General features: G+C 45.3%; 1 protein-coding gene and 1 long non-coding RNA gene across 2 annotated transcripts in view; both read right to left on the reverse strand.

The window, feature by feature from the left end:
* MKRN2 (makorin ring finger protein 2) overlaps positions 1–15,873 on the reverse strand; it is a 27,932-nt gene extending 12,059 nt beyond the window's left edge. Inside the window, exons 1-5 of the mRNA XM_070574726.1 lie at positions 15,076–15,873; positions 4,639–4,767; positions 3,404–3,585; positions 1,890–2,194; positions 377–591 (exon numbers count right to left, since the gene is read on the reverse strand). Of these exons, the coding sequence (XP_070430827.1) occupies positions 377–591; positions 1,890–2,194; positions 3,404–3,585; positions 4,639–4,767; positions 15,076–15,359 (1,115 nt within the window). The 5' untranslated portion in view covers positions 15,360–15,873. The remainder of the gene's footprint in view (positions 1–376; positions 592–1,889; positions 2,195–3,403; positions 3,586–4,638; positions 4,768–15,075) is intronic.
* LOC139075915 (uncharacterized) lies at positions 14,168–14,898 on the reverse strand. The gene is made up of 2 exons (XR_011526865.1): positions 14,643–14,898; positions 14,168–14,531 (listed from the first exon to the last, which is right to left on the reverse strand). It is a non-coding gene; the product is annotated as an uncharacterized lncRNA (long non-coding RNA).
* Positions 15,874–16,529: the final 656 nt, after the last annotated feature.

Below are 16,529 nucleotides of genomic sequence, written 5' to 3' on the forward strand. Positions count from 1 at the left end.
AAAAAAAAATGAAGCTTAAAAAGGTCAACAGGCACTAGGCCTAAGGGCAGACCACTAGTAACTAACTACTCGTGCTGGAGTCAAATAGGCCAGTTTCATTAACACCATCTCACACAGATGCTCCCTGCTGAGTGTCTCCCAACACCCTGAAAGCTTGGCCAGAACTGTTACCCAAACCTTTAAATGAAAAGGCACTTGAGCCCAGGACAGCTGCGTGATGTGCCCAAGTTCCTGCAGCCAGGAGCCAGAACGCACCACTTATCTTTGCACCGAAACGCCTCTGGAGGACAGGGGAAGACTTCAGAGTGGATGGGAGAAGGCCCCAAATCAAACTTTCTCCCCAGCTCCCACAGCCAAGACTCCTCGCCGTACTTACTTAATGATTGGGTTCTCAAACTGCTTGGCACACCTCCACTGTCGGATGCAGGACAAGCAGTACGTGTGATTGCAGTTGGAGAGAATCCCAAATCTCCTCTCAGAAGCAGATGCCTTCTCGAGGATCACTTCCATACAGATACTGCACACTTTGTCCTGACTCGCCTGGAAGGCAAAGGCCTTTTCCATCTCGTGTTCAAATGTTGACATGCAGATCTGAAGCACAGAGAGGGAGGAGGGAAACCTTCTTAGGTTCTGAGCCACTGGGGAGGGGCGAGAGCACAGGAGCAGCTGCCAGCCACACTGCCACAACCAAGATCAAGAAGGAATATGGACCACGGCTGTTTCAGGCAGGGCCCAGCAGCCCCTGGACTCAGGACACAAGCTCTCTCAGATCACAGAAAGGACTTCAAACCATCACCAGCCCAGCCCCTTGCTTTCCTAGTACAATATAGTCACCTCCAATTTAGAGCCAAGACCACAGAAGTCCAAAAAGGTTAGAGACCACTGTGGAGTCAGGGAGTTCACAAGGACTGGGACCCTGGTCTCCTGGCTCCACTGGCCACCGCCTTTCCCCCCTCTAAACCACACCAGTATCAGAAATACTGAATAACCCTGAACCTGAAACATCAGGCTGGCAGTCCAGAGTCAGAGGGAAGCAGCAGCCCTTCTCCCCAAGAGAACAAGTTATGTAATGAATGCATTCACCCAGGAAGCAGGTGCTGAACACCTCCCACGTGCAGCACCGTATATCAGGCGTTCAAGTTAGTGTAAAGGATATGAAGACCTTGGCTCTGCCCCTGAGAGCTCATGGTGACAGACATGAGATAAACCAAAACGCACAGCACAAAGACCTCTCCATACCAGGGTAAAGAGGAAAGCTCCAATTTTGTGCTCCCCTGAACAGCCCCTGGGAGGACAATGGAGAGTGGCAGACTCAGCCTCCACAGCACAACTGCCTCCTCCTCACAGCTCTAACACTGCAGTGTGCGCTCCGCCCTCTCTCTCTTACCTGTCTTCAGAACCCTGCACCAAGCACAGAGCCTAGCGTGAGGCAGTGCCTCCACAAACACTGGGACCTACGAACTTGAACGGTCCCGGCCAACTTGGCTGCTCAGAGACTATGATCTGGGCTCCTCAAATTCTCCAGAACTCAGTCTGGCTGGATCCCAACCACAATGATACGCAAACCTAGGGAGGGAGGACGCGTGTGTGAACGTGTGAGAAAGAGACAGATAACACACACACACACAAGCACCATGCTCCCGAGCTAGATTTGTTCTCTGAACTTTGCATTGCTTTATGTTTCCAGTGCCTCCTTTTTCTTTATTCTAAATAGTTAAAAATTGGCAAAATGACAACAGGACGAAGGACTTGAAAATAGGGCATAAATATGCCAGGTACATAATGCAGGTGTTATTGGCAGAAAGGTGCTTGCAGAAATACCAACAATTTTGCACTTAGTGCATTGCAAATATCTTAACACGAGTTCACGTTAAGGCTTGCGACTTTACCTTCTCATGAGCTTTCCTTTGCTCTGGGTCGAAGGGGTGCAGGACTTGTAACCTACAAATTTCACACACTTCCCCATGCAGGTAGACACAAGCATCCCCAAATCGGCACTCCCCGGCAGCCGCATAGGGGCACAGCTGCTGCTCAGTGCTGTAGGAGCTGCTGGCTTCTAAGTCATCAAGGCCACTCCGAATTGCATCTAGGTAGGAATGCGGCTTCATCTCTGGGCCATTCTGGGGGTCACTGCAGCCTCCTGGATTACTCACCACACTGGGGCAAGTCTTTTCTTCAGCCATGCCAGAGAGATCTTAAGACAAAACACACAGCACACACACAAATGGAAACTGGCCCAACCTTTCTCATAAGCAGTTAGTCAAAACCTAATAAAGTAAGCAACACTGACCTCAAGAACTTCACTCTTGGGAACATAGAAAAAAACAGGCCGAGGGGAAAAAAAGACAGAATAGCATAAAATGTTCAGAGGGACATTACTGACTATCATAATAAAAACCCAAAAAACATAAATGGCAACATAGGGAAATAGCAAAACAGACCATGATATATTTATACAAAAGAACACTAAAGTTGCTGTTTAAAAATGGCAAGTATGGAAATGTCAACATACAGACCAGTTAACACTAAAAAAAAATAAAAATGAAAAAGAAAACAAAATGTAAGTCAAAAGGAATTTAGAATGAGGTCAATCGAATCTGGTGGTTGCCTTTAGGCCAGTAAAGTCAGCAATCACCTTAAGTGAGCTAGAAGGAAAATGCAGAGCCAGCCTTTGGGCCCTGGGGCCAGTGCTCAACTGCCCTACAGCCACCCTCTCGCCATGGCAGCTGACCCTGCCCGGCACGCGCACTTCTGAACCTCTCAGAGGGGACTATTTGACTGCACTGACTACTTGTTCGCTTAGAATGGAATCTGCCTGTCTCATGCTGACAATTCCAATAACTAGAAATCCCTTCACCTGGTAAGGACTAGCCAACGAAAACAAGTTTTATGATTTGTAGCCTTCTTCTTCCCCAAAGCCTGTACCAGGGGACAGACCACTCCCCAAACCCCAAGTTGCTATTGCATTTCCAAAGGCACACCCTAAAATACCAAACACTGGCTCGGCCTGAGAACTAACACTATGAACTGACCTAGAAGTCAAGCAGTGAAACATGCTCTTTATCAAAATATGTAGCTTTGAAATGAGTAGCCTGGTGCTTCTCAGAATTGGGCGACTACTCTCTGCCGACAGCAGTTACACGTTGACAGAAAGGTCACTCTTTATGTTTTGCCGGACCAAACGTGGGGCTCTGCCCACCCTGGGCACAAGGCCGGATGCAGCATCTGAACGCTCTGCAGCTAAACAAAGCCTGTGCTCAGGACAGTTCTGGTGTCTTTACATTTGGACAGCTTGGAAGAGTATCAGGTTAGGAGCCCTCCTGACAAGAGAGGGTCAGAAAGGAGCATCAGGAAAAGCAAGACTGCTTTTCAAAAAAGCAACGAAAGGATTATGCTTACTCACTTTGGTCTCTAAGTACCAGTGTTCTCTTTTCACGTTTCCCAGGCTCGTGCAAGTTAGTTTTCACAATAGATGCAGTGAGGTCGGAAGGAGGGTGAGGACTGTGGAAAGCCAGGGATGGCACACTGTGGGGCATGGTGCCCGCAGCACCCCCAGCTGCGGCAGAGGGCCTCGTGTGATCATATCTAAACAAAACACACAGCAGACGCATTACAGACACTCTACACACATGCCTCCCGCACGCCCCAGACGTGGAACATCTCTCCTGCTCCATTTGTGGAAGTAGAAAATGAGACGATATTTTCCCATATTTTAATTAAAAAAAGGCTTATCAATTAGTAAGAGCTGCCTGGCAATTCAGAGTGAGTGGTACATTGCTGTCTATCACCTACACTTAAGTGTCCTTGTGGGACTTGAGTGGGACAGACATACTGCTCCAGACCACACAAAGACAGCGTGAAAGTTCCAGACAGATGTTGAAATGACATCTCCTGACAACCATCCAGTGTTCTCTTGGGGAAGAGTCCCCAAAATGTTAATAATGGCCAATGTAACAGCTGGAGACTGGCCTCTCTGGACTGTATTTCTGGGGCACCCGATGGAAGGAGGGAGGGAGGGTGGGCCAACTTCCATCATCCCCAGATGGCACTGAGGAAGGACTGAGGAGATTTGTGGCCCAGGAAGACAGATCAGCTCTTCACTACAAAAACATGGGAATAGGTTTTTGGAATGTTTCCCTGGCTAGAAGTTACAAAACTTGCCTATGGATGTCAGTGGAAAAAAGGAAGACTCTATATGCTCATAAATGTTCACTGCAAGGGTACTCATAGCAAAAAACTGGAAGCCACTTAAATATCTAATAGAGGGACAGTTAAAAAATGATGGTACATTAACGCTATGAAACTTGGTAAAATTACACTTAGGAGATAAAGCAGCAGCATAGGAAAAAGCTTATGACACGTTAAGGGGGAAAAAGCAAGATATAAAATCTTACATACACTGTGAGTGCAGTTTTATAACTACAGACTCATAGAATAGGCCTGAAAAGTGTTTTTGAAAAATTAAAATTATTTTTAGGTACTGAAATTGAGGTTTCAGAGTTATCTGCCATACTTTTTGTAATGTTGTCATGTTACTGTTAAATTACAATTCTCCCCTCAAGACCCATGCTCCAAATGACGGATGCGAATCCCTGACAGTGTAACTAAGTGTAACTGTTGGGAACGCGGGGCTCTTGCCTGCATCGAGTTCCATAGGCGCAATAGCCCTTCTGATAGTATTTGCAGATGGTGGATGGCTTGCTGTTGGCCAAGTCATGTGAGAACAGGCATTGGTTTCCTTCCCGACACACGCCATGCATAAAATACCTGAAGAGACAAGCAGAGGCATAAAACTTTTAGAAGCACAGTTTTTAAAATAAAGTCGCCATATTCTTGAACCTAGCATACGAATATTTATTATGCATATACTATGTATCAAGGCTCTATTAGGCACTGGAGATATACATATTTCTTTGATTTTAATACATAGTGATTTTAGAGGCACCACATCTAATTCAACAACAGTTTTCTAGAAAATTATCCTATACATTTCTATTTTAAGATACATCCTTTTAATGTGAGGTATGTTCCATATGTAAAATGTGAGCCTCATAACTGAGAAAATACTCTGAAAAACTGTTCTCTCTGTTCTCATGGAGCTTAAAGGACATGATTTTAATGGAGTTGGAGAGACCTGGGCTCAAGATCCAGCCCTGCCACCTACAGGCAAGTTGCAAAACCAACCTGCCTGGCCTCACTACCTTTATCTATAAAATGAAAATTACACTGCCTACCTACTTTACTGAGCTGTGGTGAGGATCAAATAAGATAGGATAACACCAAAAGATATGTGTAAGAATGTTCCACTGAGAGGTCCAGTTCTGGCCCTGAAGGAACAATTAGGAGGCATTCTAATTCTGCCCAGCCAGAGTGGAGAGACCTGGTTGAATACTCAGAGCAAACCACAGAGATCCCAGAGGGACATGCCTTGGTACTAAGAGTAAATGAGTCCTAGAGTGAAGAGTATTTTAGACCCGTCCTAATAAAGCTTTTTGAAAAACAAGCTTCGAAAGGATCAAGCTGATAGCAAATAACTTATTGTCAGCCAAAACAAACTTTAACACTCTTTGAAGGAAGACAATAAAATCCAAATGCTCAGAAATACACAATGTTTGCCATCCAATCAAAAATTACTAGATATACCAAAAAGCAGAAAAATGTGACCCATAACCAGGAGAAAAATTAGTCAATAACAGGAATGACACATAATGGATTCAGCAGACAGGACTTAAAAAATAGCTATTATAACTATGCTTGATATGCTGAAGGAATTAAAGGAAAGCATGAATATAATATGGAGAGAAATGGAAGATACAAAAAAGAACCAAATGGAATTCTAGAAATGAAAACTATAACATCTGAAATGAAAATTACACTGAACAAGCTTAACAGCACATTAGACACTACAAAAGAAAATCCCAGAAAACTTGAAGACATAGCAATAGAAACTATCCAAACTGAAGTACAGAGACAAAGAAAGAAAGAAAGAGAACAGATTTTTTGCTTTTTCCACATGAAGGAGTATGGAACTTGCCTTCCCACTGTAAAAACACTAGAAGACAGAACAAAATACATAAAACAACTGCTCTCAGACATGGACAAAACAAGAGTGGTCCTTGAGAGAAGGGAAACAGGGAGGTGAGCCCCATGTTCAGCCTGGCTTTCTGCCTGGAGGTATGTTCTAGACCCGGTGCAGGGAGGGGAACCCCAAGCAGAGCACAGCAGTCCCGCTGAGTTGAAGAGTCAGAGACTGGAGTTCAAGGAGGCTGAGGGAGGCTCTTTACAGAGCCTGTGAATAGGATCACACATACATCATCAAGAGACTTTTGATAAAGGTGTCAAGGTAATTCAATGGGGGAAAGAAGAGTCTTTTCAACAAATGATGCCGGACCCAGTATCTACGTGGAAAAAAATGAAACTCAAACATTATGTGTCTGCTGCTGTGATCCAATATGAATGAAGTATACAACATAACTTGTAATGTGTTCTAGCCAAAAACATTTAACTTGAATCCAATAAAACTCCAAATCTAACTCCCAGTTCATAGGAAACACAGGAGACTGAGAACAAGCTAAAGACATCATGAGGAAGTAATCAGAGAAACACAAGAGCAGCAGCAGTGTGTCGGCCAGGTTTCTTCAACAAGTAAGCGTCATGAAAAAAAGCGGGGGGAGGGGGAGGGCTAAGTTTGGTGGTTTCTTAAAAATGTAAATATAAATTTACCATATGACTCAACAATTCCACTCCTAGGTGTCTACCCAAGAGAAATGAAAACATACATTCACACAAACACTTATACATGAATGTTCATAGCATCATTATTCACAACAGCCAAAAAATGAAACTTTTACAATTCCATCAACTGGTGAATGGATAAATAAAATGTAATATATCCATAAAATGGGATATTATTTGGCAATAAAAAGGAATGAAGTAATGATACACGCTACAACATGGATGAACTTCAAACACATTATGGTAAGTGAAATGAGCCAGACACAAAGGACCACATATTGCATGATTCCACTTATATGTAATGTCAAAAAAAAAGGCAAATCCAAAGGGACAGAAAGTAGATACGTGGTTGCCTAGGGATGGGAGAGGGGGTAACAGGGAGTGTCTACAAATGGGCACAAGGGATTTTTCTGGGATGATGAACATGTTATAAAATTTAATTGTGGTGATGGTTGTACACCTCTGTAAATTTACTAAAAATCTTTGAATTGTACAATTGAAACAGGTGAATTTTATGTTAGGTAAATTATACTTCAATAAAGCTGTTAAAAAAAAGAACAAGAGAAGGAGGGCGCTACACTAGGTTAGCTGACAGAACATAAGGTACATAATAACCAGAGGCAAGATTCAGTCCTGGATTATACTCTGGGTTGGACATATGAGATGTAAAAGACATTTTGGGGACAAATGCGGAAATCTGAGTACAGACTAGGTATTAGATAAATGAAAATTTATTGACATAGAAAGTTGAAGATTATTAACTGAAAAAAGCAGATTAAATGGGGCCAGCCCCATGGCTGAGTGGTTAAGTGCGCACGCTCTGCTTCGGCGGCCCAGGGTTTTGATGGTTTGAATCCTGGACGCGGACATGGCACCGCTCATCAAGCCATGCTGAGGCGGCATCCCACATGCCACAACTAGAAGGACCCACAACTAAAAATACACAACTATGTACCGGGGGGCTTTGGGAGAAAAAGGAAAAATAAAAAAATATTTAAAAAAAAAATCATAAAACAGCACATACAGTAAAATGGTGCAGCTACTATGTAAAACAGTAAAGCGCTTCCTCAAAAAATTTAAAATGGAGGGGCCGGCCCCGTGGCCAAGTGATTAAGTTTGCATACTCCACTTCAGCGGCCCAGGGTTTTGCCAGTTGGGATCCTGGACGTGGATCTAGCACCACTCATCAGGCCATGCTGAGGCGGCGTCCCACACAGCACAGCCAGAAGGACCTACAACTAGAATATACAACTGTGTACTGGGGGGCTTTGGAGAGAAGAAGAAAAATAAATTAAAAAAAAAAAATTGGCAACAGATGTTAGCCCAGGTGCCAATCTCTAAAAAAAAAAAAAATTAAAAATGGAATTACCAGATGATCCAGCAATTTCACTTTTGGGTATATACACACAAAAAAACTGAAAGCAAAGACTCAAGTATTTGTACACCCATGTTCACAGCAGCACAATAGCCAAAAGGTGGAAAGAACCCAAGTGTCCATCAGTGGATGAATGGATAGACAAAATATGGTATATACACACAATAGAATATTATTCAGCTTTAAAAAAGAAGACAAATTCTGACACATGTGACAACATGGATGAAATTTGAGGACATTATGCTAAGTGAAATAAGCTAGTCCCTGTCACTCTGCCTTTGTCCATACTGTGGCCCTTGTCTAAAATACTGTGCCCCATTTTTCACTCACTGAATTGTTATAACCCACTTTCCTTCATGGACCAGCATGAGTCTTGGCTTGGCCCAAGAAACCTTCTCACCCCTCCAGCCCAGAGTGGGCTCTTCCTGCAACCCCACAGACCCACTGGTAGCAGGCACATAGTATGGTACTTCCCAATCTGGGGCCCCTGACCCAAGAGAGCTAGTGCTCTTGAACATGTCATTGGGAACATCTGGTCTCTAATGAAGAATGCCTGGGAAGGACTTTAGAAGGCACAACTGGAACATCACTAGATGTGATTGAACACAGAAAGCCTAACCCTAACCAATTATATGGCTCTGCCTGGAAATGGAAAAAGGCTTGACAACAGAGGGAGGGGAATGGTCTCTAAGGAAGGTCAGGAATGTCAGGAGGCCCAGAATATTCTTCTCAGAGAAAGGGTACCAGAGAACTCACGTGACATTCATGCTACACGCTGACCCTTATGATGGGCCTGGGAGGCTGCCCCAGCTGGAAGCCACAAGATCTGAAGACCTTACCTCCCTCCCTGCTCACCAAGTATAATTCTAACTTTCTTGGCCTGTTCATCTTCCCCAAAGCAGAGGAAGTGCTGACCAGGCCCACCTGACAGTTTCTTTTCTCCCAGGAAAATGATAAGAGTATAGTCATGCGTCGCTTAACAACAGGGATACGTTCTGAGAAACGTGTTGTCAGGCGATTTTGTCATTGTGAACATCATGGAGTGCACTTACACAAACCTAGATGGTACAGCCTCCTGCACACCTACTGCTATACAGAACTAATCTTATGGGACCACCATCGTATACATGGTCTGTTGTTGATCAAAATGCTATTATGTGGCGCGTGACAGTATTCTCGTTTATATGTCAGCATCTCCTGAGTTTGGCTAGCATGAGCCACCTCTAAGTACACCAACACAATCAAACTTCTGAGCCCACAAACATGAGAACTGGACCCTGCGACTTAAGGGACTATACTGAGGTGCTGTCCTCTAAGGTCTTTTCTAGGTGGTCAGGTAGGCTTTTCCCAGGCAACACCCCGTGGGGGTCTTCCACTAGATCAGAGACTGTACGGTAACTTGCTATAAGGCTGTTATAGGTTTACTTAGAAAGAAAGGAAGAAAAAAGGTACAGAACCTGACAGACTAAGGGTATTCTTGTTAGAAACTTAAAAAAAAAGGGCTATACTACAGGGATCTTGTTATTCACAATACCGATGTTGAAAGTGTGCAGAAAAGAGTTAATATACCAGGTTTGAGCCTGCTATCCTTAGAAAAGCCTGCTTATAAGGCTGGCCCCTGCAAGCAACTGGGACTTGGCTGGTAAACAGTTCCCTACACTGATATAAAATTTCCCTAAGTGATAAGAGTGGCTTATTGTGTCTAAATTGTCTGTACAAACAATGTGGTTTATGCTGAACATCTGCTTTTCTTCTGGGAGTCTGGAATTTCGGTACATGCTAGGCAGAGGGTCACCAGCCTAGGCACTTAATCTCTAATGGGTTTCCCTGGGCACTTGTTGCTGCATTTTTGTTGCTGGGGGAAGAATGTGCTGTGTGACCCTTTACAGGAGGGAGTGAAGGTGGGAAGCCTACACGTGGGTTCCTCCAGATGCCACCTGTGTCTTTTCCCTTATAATCTAGCTGTGACTCCTTCCCACATCCCTGTAATAAATCTTGAATACAACTATATGCTGAGTCCGGTGGGTTCTTCTAGCCAATCTCTGAATACAGGGGTGGTCTTGGGGTTACTGGACACAAAACTATATTACACTTCTAAATACAGCCATGTGCCACATAACGACATTTTGGTCAATGATGGACCACATATATGACAGTAGTCCCATAAGATTTGTACCATATAGCCTAGGTGTGTAGTAGGCTATACCATCTAGGTTTGTCTAAGTACATTCTACGATGTTCATGCAATGACGAAATCGCCTAATGACGCATTTCTCAAAACGTATCCCTGTGGCTGAGTGATGCATGACTGTAGTTTAACTCTTTTTGAGAAAAGCTACTCAAGACTGCAATGTTATTTCATTCATCCTCACATATGGTAATCTTCGACGTTTGAAGGTATAAAGTGAAAAAAAAAATCAGTGCCAAGAGCCAAGTCTGAACGACAAAGAGGCATCAGGATTAATAAACTCATAAATTCTGGAAGAGAACAGATTCAAATGGCTGTATAAAGAGTTCCACAAAAATGAAATCCAACAAAAACTTCATTAACAGTTTCTTTTGGAAAAAGTAGACAAGAAGATTTCCTGAAAGAATCAGAGTAGAAGACTCCCAGAGGTCCTCTACCAGATACCGCTTGTTAACCAGGCAAGCAAAAGCAGAGATTTTTAACAGTGGTCCTACAAGGACGCCTTTCATAATCCTACCACAATTCCCATTAAGTCCTATTCAGAAAACTTGCCTTGGAAACTGCACTCGCTAATTATCTTTCCCATAAAATATATATATATTTATATATATTTAAATATATACATATTTAACCACCAACTGGGTCTTCTAGTTAGTTTTGCCACTTATAAGCTGCTGACTTCATGCAAGCCATTTCACTCCTGTCAGTGACTGAGCTGAGATTTAACCAGGTTCAAAATAACTTCTAGACCACCATCACTGCCTTTAAGAAAGGCAAATGAAACAAATGTTATATAAGAGCGGAAGCCAACCCAGTCCTATTTTTGTAGCATATGTCACCATTTCCAATCTCCAGTGACAAACACAAAACTAGCTTGAGCGCCTCCTGCTTGTCCTTTGGGGCATCCTTGTCATCCGCTTATAGCCATCCCTCCCCATTTATGTTATACTAAACTTAATCCAGGGCTCTTTCATGTTGTATCTTATAATGGATCACCAACTGCGCACCCTTCCTCATGGCCAAACCATCCCTTCCATCTTCCTAGAGAGAAGACTGAGGTATAAATTGGGGTGGGGGGTGGGGTGCAGGTAGCAAGTTCCTAGCTAGAGACTCAGAATAGGGTAATTCTTTCTGGGGGACACTCCAAAAGGGTCTGTTATCCTGGGTGACCCCAAAAGACTGTTTCAGACAGTATGGCTATTGTTTGTTGCAAAGGATATCAGGTTTACTACTAGCCACAGAATCACCAGCAGCTCTAGGCAAGGCCAAGGGCTGAGTGAAAGGGAATCAATCTGGTTTGCTGTAGGCCTGTCAATGGTGCCTGCCTCTAGCAAAATGCTTTTGCCAATCATTTCCCAGTATATGGGTAATCTGCATTCTCAGTGTCACCTTCCTTCACATATTCCTGCATATTTTCACAGGCTTAAATTTTATGGCTGTACTGCTTGTGACAACAGATCCATCAAGAGGGAAGGGAGGGGCCAGCCCGGTGGCACAGCGGTTGAGTGCGCACGTTCTGTTTCGGTGGCCCGGGGTTCACCGGTTTGGATCCTGGGTGTGGACATGGCACCACTTGGCATGCCATGCTGTGGTAGGCATCCCATATATAAAGTAGAGGAAGATGGGCATGGATGTTAGCTCAGGGCCAGGCTTCCTCAGCAGAAAGAGGAGAATTGGCAGCAGTTAGCTCAGGGCTAATCTTCCTCCAAAAAAAAAAAAAAAGGGGGGGGGGTGGGAAGGGAGCTAACGCTGGGAATGGCAGGTAGGGTTGAATTAAACTTATTAAAGGTGGGAATGAAATACAGTACAGTGTAGTGGTTAAATGAAGAATCTGAAGTCAGGCAGCTTGCTATGTGGCCTTGAGCAAATTATTTAAATGCCAAACCTCAGTTTGCCTAACTGTAATATGATTATAATAATTCTACTTCATAGACTGCTGTGACACAGTACTGAGAGGTTTAACTGTAAGTGCTTGGCTTAATACATCATAAATGCTCTAAGGTAGTTTGTTGTTATTATTATCTAATCTCTTAACCAACCCTGCTGTGTTAGGCACACCAGCTCCATTTTACAGGTGAGGACACTGTGGCACAGGTGGTACCAGTGTCAGAATCCAAACCGCCCAACTTTGGAGCTCAAGTTCTTCCTACCACTTACTGGCTGACAAGATCCCCCATATTTTGTGACTTTCAAAGAATCAAAAGCTCTAGGCTTGACTCTCAGGAAATCGGAATTCTGGGTTTTCTACTAGTGATTATGAAACAAAGGGACCTCTATCACCTCAGGAGGCGAACAAAGAAACTGGCTACCGAGCTATAATAAGGCCTGCACCAGGACTTTGAAAACAGATTGGAAGACGGTTTGGAAAAAGAATCAGCAAAAAATGATGCCCGGATTGAGATGCTGGACAGAGAGGCTTGTCAAGCAACCAGCAGAGCTGAGTGGTAGCACAACTGTGTGAGCAGCTATTCTTGCCATTCCAGGCAATAACATACAGAGTGTTTTCGTCGTTAGGTCTGAGAATCCTAGCATTTTACATTCATCTCTTAGAGGGAAGTATCGAAGATTAGAATGGAAGCAAAACTAACACTTTGTCCTGCTGCCGCTCAGAATAAGCACATATATCACATTCCACAGTCAGGAAAACAAACCAAAAAACACTTTGCTCCCTGAAATAAACCAAAAACAGCTGAGCACCCTGTTTAGGTCTGGTCCCCAAAACAAATCATACCTTGAACACTTCCTGTAAGTTACCAATGTCTGGAGATAAGACTTCAGTGAATAAGATAATACAGTGAAAAAAGCTTTTCCACCGTGAACACACTTGGTACTCCTGGTAGTATTGCAGGTTTTTTCATTTAAATGTGTTTTTTATTTGGCGACACAGTCCCGTGAGGTCCGACTCTTTCATATCCTTTTGCAAGTAAACCTCTTTTACTTTCTGCATGTTTTTGGATGAATTTACCTTTCATATGAGCATATCAAAAGCTTTGAAAACTCCTGCAGTAAAGAAACTTTAGCATTTCCCAAACTTATTTGGGAGCTATACAGTCTCCAAGAGCATGGATTCTGATGCCACACCTCTGCCGCTTGGAAGCTGAACAGCCCTGGCCAAGCCACTTCAATGCCTAGCCTTAGTTTCACCATCTGTGGAATCCAGTTGCTGGATGACACGCGATATGGCTGAAATGGCTGATAGAGCACCTCAAAGAGCGCCTGGCACATTGTAAGCCCCCCAACAAACACCGGTTAGTACTTAGAACTTATCCCTTCCCAGCATTCCAGCCCACTCAGAGTTTACACGCAACTGCACATCCTGCAGGACACATCTGTTCGGGACACAGAATTAAAGCGTTCAGGTCAGGCCAACTCTCAGCACAGAAGGAAAAAGCAAGACGATCCTGATTTAAGTTTTCGTTTCTGTAGTGAGATGTGAAGTTAGGGGCAACTCTCAAGTCTTTCTGAGCATAAGCTTTCCTTATCTGTGAAATTAGACACCACACACAGTTGAGATTCAATTATCAAGCACTATGGAAACGTGCACTGCTTTGTGGACACATCTTAGAAGCAATAGCCGGAATTTGCTATGCCGTCCACAAGGACTGAGAGTATTGCTGCAACAGGAGAAACTTTATCCAAATAAAAACACACACATACACAGGTCTTCACAAAAGATGTTCTAGTACAAACAACCTGGGAAAATTCTTTTCTACAGACCTAAGTGCAAATTTCTGACAAGTGCTTAATATTAGCCACCGGGGCCTTGGATAAACTCGCTGAACAGTTAATACAGACCAACACCAACAGAAAACTTTTTACACAGTCACTTCTCAACTGTTCATACTGATGAAGAGAAGTAAAAACATAGATGATACTTAAATAAACCGTTTATTACATAACCAAACCATACAATTGGGCTTTTTTTTAGCCATGTTTCCCTCACAGATTTAACTGAAACCAATGATTAAAATAAAATTCGTAATATCCAAGTTATCAGTTCAGGAAGAGCAGGATCCCACTGCCGGCAGGCCTCAAGGTACCAAGGAACTGGGGTGTTACATAAGCAAGCTTTTTCTACTTGACATGAGCAGTCACAGTGCAGCCATGCGGTTTTGAATTTTCCACCAGCACCCGCCTAGATCCATCCATTACCGTTGGATTTCTCCACGTAAACGGGCCTCTCATTGAGACTGAAGAGCAGCACTCGGTTTCTTTCAGTCTGAGTTTCCTGCACTGTAAAAGGGAAATAATACCTGCCTAGCAGTGTTCCTGGGGAATCTAGTGACAATGACTGTAACAGTCTTGGAAACGTGGGGCAATCAACAAACTTGCGGTGACCGCTACCTGCCGTTTCCATTTTCCGCACGACAGTTCTCACTTGCGACCCCTCTGCAAGCTGAGGTCGCACCGGACTTCTTCAGATCCCGGAGGCGAAGGCGGCCTGGGGGCCCAGATTCCCAGAGGCCCTCGGCGCCGGCTCACGGCCGCTGCCGCGGAGCCCGACCCCCGGTCACCGCTCTCTCAGCGCCCCCCGACTCGACTCCAGGCCTCCTGTTCCTGCCACACTGAGTCCGCGGAGCCCGCCCCGCGGGGCCCCCCCCGGCCCGGCCCCGGAGCGCCCGTCCCTCCAGCCCAGCGGCCACACGCTCTGCGCTCGCGCCGGCCGGTCCGGGCTCGGGCCGCAGCGCCAGCGCCGCCTTCGGACGCCGCCCGCGAACCCGCCCCGCCCCGCCCTCCCGGGCGGCAGCCCTGGGGCCCTCGGGCCCGGCGCGCTGACCTGCAAGTGATCTGCTTGGTGCTCATGGTGGTCAGGCTGGCCGGCCCCTGGTCGCCACCGCGCCTCTCGCTGCCGCCGCCGCCGTCGCCGTCGCCGCCTGGGCCCTGCCGGTCTCGCGCGGCCGCGTCACGCCGACGCACGCCGCCTCCCCCGTGTGTCACCTTTGTAGCGCCGGCCAGAAACCTCGCAGTCGTCACAATTGGTTCCGCGCCAGGAGCGGACCCCCACTCCCCGCACTCCTTTGTCCAGTATTTCCAGGCCCCCTGGGCGGGGCCTACTGGCATCCTAGTCCTGCCGGTCTGATCCCGGCGCCACTGCTCCTACGGGTCTGCCCCCATCTCCAAGAGCATTCCTTAGCGACCTCTCGCGTCCCTGGAGTCACCTTCCCACTCGCGAGGCCAAGCTGCCGCCTTTCCTCTGAGCACCTTAATCCCAACGCTCCTACCCATCCCGACGTGCGCTCTCCAGGCGCTTTCGCAGGCCCTGCCTCAACTGTTCCCGCCAGACCTCGCCTCCCGCTTCAGGAAATCTTCAGCCTTCTCCCATCGCTCTTTTTCACAGTCTCTACTCCCACCCCAAGTGTTAGTCCTCACTTTTTCCCCTGGCCTTCCTCTGCTGTTCCGCTTTCATCTCCTATGGTGGAACCCCAAAAAGATATTCCTGACACTTTCCTCTCGCTCCCCATGTCCTGCAGAACCTGCTCCCACACCTCTCTGCAATGCGTCTTCTCTCCATTGCCACCGTCGTGGTTCCAGTCTAGGTAACCATCACTCTGTGAAAATTAGTAAACAGAAACTTATTTCAAGGGGAGTCAGGCCAGAAGGGAGAGCTCGCAAGCCCTACCACCAGACGTCAATTGCAGACGCAATAGGAAGAAGCCCGCTTTGCCACCCCAGCAGGAGGAAAGAAGATCTTCTCCTTGCCTGGCAACAGCTCAGCCAATGAGGGACTGTCACAGCTCAGCCCGTGAAAAGCCATTACACTTAGAACTCCCAGCTTCCTCCAAGGAACTCTTTGTTACAACAGCCCCTCCCAACTCTTCCTTCGCCTCTATGAAAGAACGCTCCTCTTCTTTGTTCTCCAGACTTACCTGCCGTTAACCATAGATAGCATGTCCTGAATTGTAATTCTTTGCTATTCCTGAGTAAACCCACTTTTTGCTAATAAAATGGCTGGCTTTTATTTTTAAGGTCAACAACTCCTTGCCTGGCCCATGCAATAGCCTCTTAACTGTTCTTCTGGCTTCTGCTCCTGCCCTCTTCTAGTCTGTTCTCACACAAAACCTATTTTTAAACCATAAATTGGATCATGTCGTTCACCTTCTTTAACACTTCTAATGGTTTCCCATTGCTTTTTCTTATTTCTTTTTAAAATTTTTAAAAATTGAGATATAACAGACTATAGTAGAGTGCACAAAACACATATATGCCTCTATGAAATTTTGCATATGTATA

The sequence above is a fragment of the Equus przewalskii genome, chromosome 15 (genome assembly GCF_037783145.1).
Source record: "Equus przewalskii isolate Varuska chromosome 15, EquPr2, whole genome shotgun sequence".
In the NCBI taxonomy this organism is placed as follows: Eukaryota; Metazoa; Chordata; class Mammalia; order Perissodactyla; family Equidae; genus Equus; species Equus przewalskii.